This window comes from Solea solea, chromosome 2 (assembly GCF_958295425.1).
Source record: "Solea solea chromosome 2, fSolSol10.1, whole genome shotgun sequence".
In the NCBI taxonomy this organism is placed as follows: Eukaryota; Metazoa; Chordata; class Actinopteri; order Pleuronectiformes; family Soleidae; genus Solea; species Solea solea.
In genome coordinates this window covers 19,385,536-19,395,940 of record NC_081135.1, presented here as the reverse complement: position 1 = coordinate 19,395,940, position 10,405 = coordinate 19,385,536, and the positions used below count along the sequence as shown (strand labels likewise).

Sequence of the window (10,405 nt, the reverse complement as noted above, 5' to 3'; positions counted from 1 at the left end):
GCAAAACCAGTAAATCTGCAATGCACAAACTTACCCCTGAAAACTTTCCTGCAACAGAACACACATAGACTTCACATCCAAGTTCTGTTTGGCATGAGCCAAACCAACGCACACTTCCAGCACAATAACTGTTCAAAAATCACTGGATCACATATAGGAAAAAGTAAGTAAAATCCTTCAGTCCATACAACAAATATCATGTTACAAGATACACAGAGAGAGACCATGTTGTAAGAGTGTGAGAGTGTGAGGGCTGCTTAACTGTTTCTGAATGTGTGTTGTGAACAGCTCAGTTGTTTGAAATGGGTAAAAGACACATATCAGTTGGTTGTGATATTGGTATCAGACAAGAAAAAAAGTCACAGAGCATAAAGATATACAACTCTTTGTGACTTCAGTGAATTCACAGTGATCAGATGATAGACAGTGGCAATAATTCACTCAAATTTATTTGGGTATGATTGTTTTTACTTTGATTTGCACTGAGGTGTGAAGCTGTGATCAAATAACCAAGCAATGATTGTTCACATTTTATTTATTACTTCACAAATCAAAGTCAGGGTGGAACAAAAATAAAAAGTCAAAGGTTAATTCAGGCACAGTGGTAACACAAAAAATGTAGACATTAAGACATTAATGTTATTTTTTTATATTTTTTTAACGTTCATATGGACCATTTTACTTTCAAACTAATAACTCAGATGCAAAGCAGATATGAAACTTTACACATGATTTCAAACTACAGCATACAACACATATTGGGCTAATTTCAAAACAAAGCACCACAAACCAGTAACATTATGATGTAATTATTATGATAATGCTTTACAAGTACAAAGACAGACTTTATCAATGTTGGGGCATTATTTAAGCATTGACTTAATGGAGCACGGATAGGTTTGACATTGTTTTGTAGTATTAGCAGTGCAAGTATGCATTACATTTCTGATACCTGGATTAGTTAACAAGACGTTTTCAGTTACACTGTTGGCATTTAAAGTGACAACAGCCATTCATGAGTAGGAGTCCAAAGAATAACTTATTATTTATGAGATTTTCCAATATATATACTGTATATATAAAAACGTAAGGGCAAACCGACATTTGTCATTATTTGTAAACACATTTAGCATTTAGTGGCAGCCAGCAGACAAACATTGGTTACATGTAAACTGGGAAATAATTGCAGCACACGCTTAGGTATGTTTCCAGCCCTCATACAGTGTCCATAACAGCTGCCATCTCCTTGAACTGCTTGTGTAAATTCTGCAGATTATAAAAAAAAAACAATTTCATAAACAAGCCAGTGATAAATGACACTAGCATTACATTCACATCAATAAACACAGACCTGGAATTGTGGAATGGTCATCTCAAAAGACTTCTGACAAATATGACCCGAGGGCTCAACGATCTTCAGCAGAAGACACACATATGGGGAGTTGAGTGATCGGCAGGTGTCTGAGCTCACTGCCATACCAAGCTTCCACTGCATGTCCACTAACTAGACAGAAACAGCAAAACAAACAATTAACGCATGAAGGTCACCAGCAAAAAACATTAGAAAATGAGTAACTACTTTCCTTCATTAAAATTGTACATACCTGGCCAATGCTGAGCATGGCGTGAACCTCCTGCTGAGCACGTACCAATGCGCCTTGTGCACTCCACAACCTGTGTACCACCTGAAGGGAAGCTTTGGACCAGTTTTTACTTCCTTCTTCAAGCCTGGACACAAGGTCATCCCCAGAGAGGTTGTTTTTCCCAGCTGACCTGGTGATATAAATGTTAACTCTCAAATCTTACAGTCCAACTTTGTGCTTGTGTATGAATTATTTGGCCTTTGGTGGTATAAAAAGACATTAATACAATCAACAAACTGTGAGGAGAGTGAAACATTTGAATGAAAGATACCTGAATGTCAACAGCAGAAATCTGATCATACTATGCAGAGCTTCATGGTCAAGTCTGACTCCAGCTCTCTGAAATGTCTGCTCAGAGGAACAAAAACATAAACATGCCATGAAAGAGGAACTTCGGATGATGGGTTACTATGAGTTAGCAAAAAAAAAAAAGGAATTCCACAGAAATACTGACTCACATCAGACAATTCCGCTGAATCAACTCCTCTAGTCTGCCCCTGAAGATAAATCAGAATAGGCTGACACTGTGGAGATTAAAAGAGTAGTTATTAGGAGAAGAGTGGAACCTCTATGGCACCAATAATTCATCTTGTGCAAATTGTACAGTGCATGACTGCTATTTCATATCCAGTTGTTTATCTCACTCCAAGGTTTGCTCCACTTGACCTTCAGCCCATAGCAAATGCTTAAAAATGTGAAATGTGAATGAAACAAATACTAGAGGCTAAACACATCACTGTGTTTCGCTTTTGTATATCAGACACACTTGAATAATTATTCATATGAATTCATTTTTGTTAAAATGCTTTAGTCAGCAGACTACAACTTTAACAAAATTGACACAGCACATTCTCATACTCACTGCTTCAGCTAACAGATCAGGAGAAATCCTACAAATGTTGTCCACAACTGTGATGGTGCCTGAAATACACAGTGAAGCAAATCACTGATCAGAGGATTTGTCATACACTTCTGTGCTCAAGCAGTCACAGGCCTTCGCTAATCAGTCTGACTAAGGCACTTTATGTTTCACCTACCCTCTTCACAAAAGAAGGCAAGCCACTGCAATCACAAAAGCAATTTGTACATTAATGAATCAGTCCAAAGTCGTCAGTTCCTTTTGGCCTAACAATTTCTCAGTAAAATGCCTTATACAATAGAATTCCTAACAAATATTCAGGACAGCAATAGAAGGATAGTAGAAAACAGGGCAAACAAGTATAGTAAGACATAAACGGTACAGCAAGACAAAAGAATAAGATATATAAAATACAGCAAAATCTTAATTAAACAAATTACCCACACAGATGTGTAGGACAGAGGTGATAGGATTCATGGTAAATCCCACACAGTGTCTAAATTGCACCAAACATATTTATTGAAACCTTTTTATACTAGCCGTTTTAAAGAAATTAACTTAGAAAATATCTTAATTTATAATCAAGCTATAGCATACAACATGGTGTACAACAGGTAGCCTACCTGGCTACCTGTAAAAGGTATCACAGTGGCAACTTCTCATGGGTTTTTTCCCTTTTTTTTTTAGCATACTGATTATTGTCTGTCCTCTTACTAACTGTTGTTTATTACCAGAGAACTAGTTGATTTCATGGTACACTGTGCAATGACAATAAAGGAATTAGATGTTATTAATACAGGGCTCTGTGAGAGTCTGCAATTATATTTAGCAGAGGTAACACCTAGGATTTAGGTAAAAGTCAAGTAAGTAGTCAAGTAGTCAAATGTTTTCACTCTGCTTACATAACAAGTTTTGTTTTGTGTTCGCTTTAATTTGTTGAACAGCATGTACATTTAAAACATCGAACACGGCATTTTTGACTGATAATGTACAACAGCATCAGAGGGAATAGTACACAAACAAATAACATAAAATACACTAAGTAAAACAAATAACATGTGAGGGACATACAACTGAGCTTTCTAAAACATAGGGGGCGTTGTAATATCAGGGCTTTGATCCTTTTATTAAGTTTTAAAAACTTCATGTAGGCCTGTAATTTGGATTCATTTCTAAAGAAGACTCAATTCTAACGTAAGTTACCACGAAGTCTCTGAATTTCATACGGTGAAAAAAATCAAAGTATAGCCTGTTAATCTTTCTGGTAAAACTACAATCTGCAGTGAATATTTTGTTCCACATTTTGAAAACCTACCATGTGAATCCTCTTCTGCTGCTGGCATGTTCTCTCTCGGTTAGTGTTGTCGTCGCAGTGACGGCTTTGTAAACTCAGAGTTTAGCGAGATCAGACAACCTGGACGGACCTTAAAGCAAAACGTTATGGTCTATTTGTATCGTCATATTATTGAAGATGTCCTAAAACAGCCTTATGTCACGCAAACAGACCGACTTCCGAACAATACAGCTGTGTCTTCTTCTTTGTTTTCAGTTGCATTTTGTAAAAGGCTCACAGCGCCATCTACTGTATCGGAGGTATGCTCTTCCTCAGTCATTGCAGTGGAGGCCGCAGCCCCTTGTGGGTCTTGCAGGAACTGCATGTGAGCCTCATACTGAGCTATAACATTTTTTCCATTTACTCAGGTAATCAAAACGCACAGGATAATGTTACTCTGTACGTACAATGTGAAAAAATAACGACTTTTGGGACTCCGCAAGAAACACAGAATGGAGAAAATACAGTTGTTGGGATTCATTCTAAAACACGCCCCTGGCCCTGGACTGATCCACTATTATTCGGATAATGTTGGTGTCCCTTTTTGAAATATTTAATTTAGCTAATAAAGAACCATTTAAACGCATTTAAATTATTTTTTTATTAGCTCTAAATATTTATTCAATATAGCGTTTTGCTGTGACGGTCTTATCGCAGTGTGTTTATCGCTTTTAAATAATCAAGCGCCCCCGCGTTTTCCGAAATGTCAGAGTGCCATTTCAAGACGCGGAAGTGATTTGCAGTTGTCAAACTGACTTTAGTGTAAATCAGTTTCAGCTCACTCCTGGAAGACTACTGAAACACTTTACTTCAGAATGGCCCCTCCACGATGGCTGCCTCTGGAGTCTAATCCAGAAGTATGTACTGTTGATATATCTGAATTAATTCATACACAAACATGTGTGGGCCGCCTGCCGGCTAGCTTATGCTAACTGTAAGAACGAAGCTGAAGCTGGTTGTGTTTCCTTCACTGAATGTTAACAGCAGTTTACTGACCTTTGTCTTTTCTTTGTTCTTTTCAGGTAATGACAAAGGTGAGTTTGTTCTTATTGTGACACCAATTGATTGAATAATCGAAGGCAGTGTGGCGTGCAGACGGAGGGCACAGGGCCTACCGTGCAGCAGCGATGCTACATCCAGGATAACAGTGCTATTAAATATTACAATTTACGAAATAAAATGCCTGCTGACAGATAAACACAACGATAATGGACAGTACTTGAGGAAAGTGACATCACCGTTACTAGAATGTATTTCGAGCAGCATGCATGCTGTAAATAGATCTTTGGTTGACTGTGTTTCATGCAGTTGCTCTATGATCTGCAGTAAAGAATAACAATGAGATAACGATTAGTAGAAGTGTAAAGTTACTTGATATAAACTGAGATTGAGGAGGTTGTATTGTTCCCACACAAAGACTTGATACTTTTTTTAAAGCATTATTGTTCAGGTACACTAGAAGAAAGCAATGTGGTATTAATGAGGAGAGTTTGATTTGTACACAACGAAAAGATAATATATAATATTGCACAATGCAATGGAAACCTGCAGTAAGTTGAATTTTATTATTGGAAAAATTGGGAATGAAGAAAATCATTAATAGCATGAAAAAAGTATTTAGCACAGTTTTCCAGTTATTACAATAACATTAGCGTCACAGTATATTTTTGTGTTGTCTCATGCCTACCATCAACATTATCCAGTTGTCAATGTACTGGGTACACTTAGTTTATAAGTGCTTCTTTTCTGTAACAACTGTCCCACATTAAATCATGAACTCATCGGATCGGATATCAGACGGAGTTAAATAGAAAGATACAATCCAAAAATCCTATATATCGCATGCTTTACTATGCACATACTGTAGAAATGTTAATAAAAATCATCAAAACAAATTTAGCTGAGTCATGTTTGGGCTGTTTGTTTCTTCCTTTTGGGAAAACAATATTTGTTACACCATTGGGGAATTATGTCATTGAAATGACTCGGCACAAATGTTGTAACCGCTTCATAGTTCATAAATGGTCTTACTGTATTGGACTAATCTCAGTAGCGGGGTGGTGGTATCGTCCCATCACTAACAGAAATGCAAGAAAAATCACCACAACCAATATTCCCAACTATTCTCTTAACAGTTTCAACAAAACCCTTCACATTTATTGTAGGAGTCTTCTATTAGGATTGTATGTATTCATTTAATAAACTGGAATCTTAGTGGACATATTTTTCAATAATAAAACAATATTTACTTGGGTGTATCAAGGTTTTCCCCACCATTACTTTCAAAACTTATGATTTACTAAAAACACTGTTGAGAACAATTACACTTCTATTAAGTTACTCACAGTTTTGCTTTATTATGGGGAGAGAGGAGTAAAGTATTTTTTCCAATGGCTGATCATTTAGTACAGATCAATGTTTTTCTTTACAGTTTAATATTTTTGTTAGAGAAACATTTTCGGTCAGGTTGGAATCATTTTTTAAATGATAATCAGAAGCTATTACTTCGCCTTGAGGTAAATGTGTCTTTTAGATATTATGTTAGCTTTATGCCTTTGTATGCATCCACATTTACTCTCCACTCTTGTGCAGTTTGTTAGTTGTTTGGGAATGAAATCATCCTGGCAGTTTGGAGATGTGTATGGACTGGAGCCTGAGCTTCTCAGCTTGGTGCCGAGACCTGTGTGTGCACTGCTGCTCCTCTTCCCAGTGACAGAGAAGGTACTTTAAATTCCTGACATCCTTGGTGTAAAATGCATCTTCTGTGTGTCAGTTATGCAGGCTTGGGTGTCTTCATGTTATTTCACATGAGTATGTTCAGGAAATATTTCTCTTCTGTGTTTCTGTTCAGTATGAAGCATTCAAGCAAGAGGAGGAGGAGAAGCTCAAGGCTCAGGGACAGGAGATTTCACCTGATGCCTACTTCATGAAGCAAACGATTGGAAATGCCTGCGGAACAATTGGGTTAATTCATGCAGTGGCAAACAACCAGGCACATCTGGAATTCGGCAAGTTATTTCTTTCATGTCACAGGGTGGTAAAGACGAGAGATTTCAATGTTGACAACTTCACAGCAACACATTAAGTTATATTATTGCAGGCTGTACCATGTGAGGGTTAGAATTACGGTCAATTGGTGATATAACACTATCTTGTGTTTGTTATACTTCAGATCAATAATTGTTTTGTGAAGACCAGGAAAACATTTCACATAATCCAAATACATTTTTGTCTGTGGACAGTTTTTCCTACGTTTATTTTTGTTGTTTGTTCTTTCTCCTCAGAGCCGGATTCTTCCCTGAAGAAGTTTATTGAACAAACCTCGAAAATGACCCCAGAGGAAAAGGCCGTCTTCCTGGAAAAAGATGAGGTAGGAAAAACACTGCCGAGTAAAGAGAAGTTGTCAGTGAGACATACGCATGAAAGACTCCGCTAATGTTTTCTTTTTCAGTCCGTCAGTAAAGAAGCAAAGTCTTTTCCTAGTAATCTCTTTTATGACAGAAGAATTGGAATATGTAATGACTGCAAAGAGGTTTACCAGCTGTTGTGCAAAACATCTTTATTACGAGACATAAGTAAATATCTTTGTCTTTCAGACTATACGTGTTACACATGAATCAAGTGCACAAGAGGGACAGACTGAGGTTTGTATTGAGTTTTACTTAACCTGTGTTCTGAGTTTGCTTCTGGCAAAAAAGCCCCCTGTTTTCTCATGTAAAAGCACATGACATCGGGCCAACATGTTTGTTTCTTGTTCGAGTTAGGCTCCGAGCTTGGATGAGAAAGTGAATCTACACTTTGTAGCTTTTGTGAATATTGGTGGACAGTTATATGAACTTGGTGAGTTGACCACAACTACATATATACTGTCCTTTGTCATGTTGTTGATGGTAAAAACCTTTAGAAGCAAACTTGAAAACTCAAGTTGAAGTAGCTGTTTTTTTTAATACCTAGATGGCCGGAAGCCTTTCCCTATTATCCACAAGAAAACTTCAGAGGATACTTTCCTTGAGGTATGACATCACAGAATAAAACCGACATGTCTACATTAAAATATCTTCATGCAGTGTTGTAGAATCATCCCTTTCTTCTTGTGCTTGATTGCACTGCAGGATGCTGTAGATGTGTGTAAGATCTTCATGGCTCGGGACCCACAGGAGGTTCATTTCACCATCATTGCCCTTTCCAAAAATTCAGACTGAGGAAACTCCAGAGAAAGCAAAGAAAACATTACTGCCAAACATTCTCAAGTGCTGACTAGTGGAAAGTAAATTTTTCTTCAAAGTACTTAAGGAGGTAATATGGGGGAAATGGTCAGATGTCAGGGATATCATTCTAAAGCACTTATCCTTTTTTTTTTGTTCATTAGATGAAATTGGTGCTGCTGTGCAACATATTACTCAAAGTAATTTTTGCTAACACAAAAATGTTCCAATTATTCAGTGTTAAAAAACAATCACAATGCACTAAAATGAAAATTTAGCAGTTGTATCATTTCACAGAGGGAAGTCAACTTCTTTTTACTCTGAGTTAAAGATGCATATAGTTTGTAGTAGATCAAATTTCTGACCATGTCCATACTGCCTGAAGAAACAAGTTTTGTTTCTTTTTGTTCCTTTCTTTGAAATTGAACAGAGTGTTTGTGGTGTTATGAAAACATTAAATAAATTAAAATGTCTCTGACATGGTCTGGCACGCTCTAAATGCAGACTGAAGATCTCTGTGGTTTGTGCCTACATTTTTGTTACAAGAGTTGAAAATTCTGTCAAATAAAAGGCACATTTATTAAACCATTTCTTTCACTGGTCATTTGTGTGACACCTATCTTTTTGTTTGGAAATGTGTATTGGTTTACTTTTTTGTGTTTGACAGGTTTATACTAGTCGGGTGTATGTTAGAGAAAACATACTAGACCTAGTTGAACATGAAAGCCATTTTAAACCAGGTCTGATGCGGTCACACTCATCCATGGGTTTAGGGGTATGCTTAGACCCTCAAATGTGATTAATTTTGAGTAAAAAGAAGAAAAAGAATAATAACTACTTAAGTTTCAATAGGGTCCTCTGCACCTTGTGCGCTCTTAACCCAAAAAATATTATGGCACACTGTTAAAATGTTAATTTTATGTCATTTTTATGTAAGCTAATGTTTTTGTTAACACACCAGTAAACAAATGCATTAACTTTTCCATAAAATGAAAACTTGTTAGTAGTTTGTATGTGTATTTATTTTTAAATAGATTAATAAAATAACAGATTTATTTATATTTAAAGCCTCTATTTACAGTTCTTAAGGTAGACTTGTACACACATCTGGGGTTTTAATACCCGGGTTTATAAACTCATGCAGGCTGTTTGCGTATATGTGCTGTAGCTGCTTGGAATCACAAGAATCCTCCCACTGACATACTCATGCCAACCTCTTGAGAGACTGCTCAAAAGACAGTGGTGGAATAAATCAAGTTAAATTAAGAATAAAACATTCATTCTTGATAACTTTATTTTTTTTTAGCAGCAAGATAAGTCCCCATTGTGCTGAAAATCCCTCTTTAACCCTGTTGTGTTATTTTAAGCTACCATATTAGCCTTCATGTTTTTTTTTTATCCATAAAACATCATTTTGTAAGCAGCAGTTTAGTGTTGCTGTTTTGCAGTTTGTCCCCTTTTAATCACTGAAGTGAGTATTTTCAATCTGCAACACATCATCGTCAGATTAACTCTGCAGAATGACCAGCTTTTCTCTGAATGTAATTAAGTAGCAGGGAAAACCAGTATTAGTAGAAGTACAGTAACCAAACTGACTAAATAGCCTATTATTGGGCCAAAGCTGTGAGGGGTCACAGAGTTTCTGGCCCCTCTTTTTTTAAGCTTTATGCGTCTATAGAAAATGTTTATTACAACAAAACTATTGGATACTACAATTTGTGTGACTGCATGTCTGCAATATTGAGGAATGTGAATCACAAGCAGCTTTTACTCTGCTGATTTTGACCAAAAATCCTTTAATAGATACAACATAATATTTAATACTTTACTACATTTATATTCTTTTGTAAGTGGCCTGTACTCCAGTGTATGTGTATGTAACTTTGAAACACTAATCTAATGTAATTTAGCCTCTCTGAACTATTTACTTGATATAATGAATTAATATATTATTTTTTCCCAAATAATCACTTCACCCTGGTGCCACGCCTGTTTTGCACTATTCTCTAAATTAAAGATTCATCTTACTAATACTGTGGTTTTGCATTTTGTGTATTGTTTTTCAAAGCCTGTAATGCACCATGTCTACCGCTGGGTGGCGGTGTAGGACTTCATGTTGAACTTTTTTCCCCCCTCATAGACATTTGTGTTTAGTGGTCACTGTGAACCGCAGAAAGTTGTTGATGTTGTTATTTTTAGTGGTTGTATTGTAGTCTGAGATTGTTGTTGATGCTGCTTCTTATTCTCCTGCGGTGTAGATGTACACTATTGTGCATCCAGTCTGCAATTGTGGCAGCAGAGAAAACCAGGATTCAAATGAATCTTCCAGAGAGGGAGAAGTTAACAGTGCACTCGACTGTGTGAA

The 10,405-nt window shown here is 36.7% G+C and overlaps 2 protein-coding genes across 3 annotated transcripts; one reads left to right on the top strand and one right to left on the bottom strand.

Annotated features, from left to right (window-relative positions):
* Positions 1-422: 422 nt before the first annotated feature.
* Positions 423-4,050, bottom strand: commd6 (COMM domain containing 6). The gene is made up of 7 exons (XM_058615107.1): positions 3,818-4,050; positions 2,506-2,564; positions 2,102-2,167; positions 1,915-1,991; positions 1,605-1,773; positions 1,352-1,504; positions 423-1,266 (listed from the first exon to the last, which is right to left on the bottom strand). Exons 1-7 carry the CDS (start codon positions 3,843-3,845, stop codon positions 1,216-1,218), a joined length of 603 nt encoding a protein of 200 aa, XP_058471090.1. The 5' UTR covers positions 3,846-4,050; the 3' UTR covers positions 423-1,215.
* Positions 4,051-4,532: 482 nt separating this feature from the next.
* uchl3 (ubiquitin carboxyl-terminal esterase L3 (ubiquitin thiolesterase)) lies at positions 4,533-8,628 on the top strand. Of its 2 annotated transcripts, XM_058615096.1 has the most exons (9): positions 4,533-4,692; positions 4,858-4,869; positions 6,428-6,556; positions 6,687-6,843; positions 7,120-7,205; positions 7,432-7,479; positions 7,600-7,675; positions 7,790-7,848; positions 7,948-8,628. In XM_058615096.1, the coding sequence occupies exons 1-9, from the start codon at positions 4,651-4,653 to the stop codon at positions 8,035-8,037; spliced, it is 699 nt and encodes a 232-aa protein (XP_058471079.1). In that variant the 5' UTR covers positions 4,533-4,650; the 3' UTR covers positions 8,038-8,628. The 2 variants fall into 2 exon arrangements, with proteins under 2 accessions (XP_058471079.1, XP_058471072.1); XM_058615089.1 differs by lacking the exons at positions 4,533-4,692; positions 4,858-4,869 and having other exon boundaries at positions 6,147-6,556.
* Positions 8,629-10,405: the final 1,777 nt, after the last annotated feature.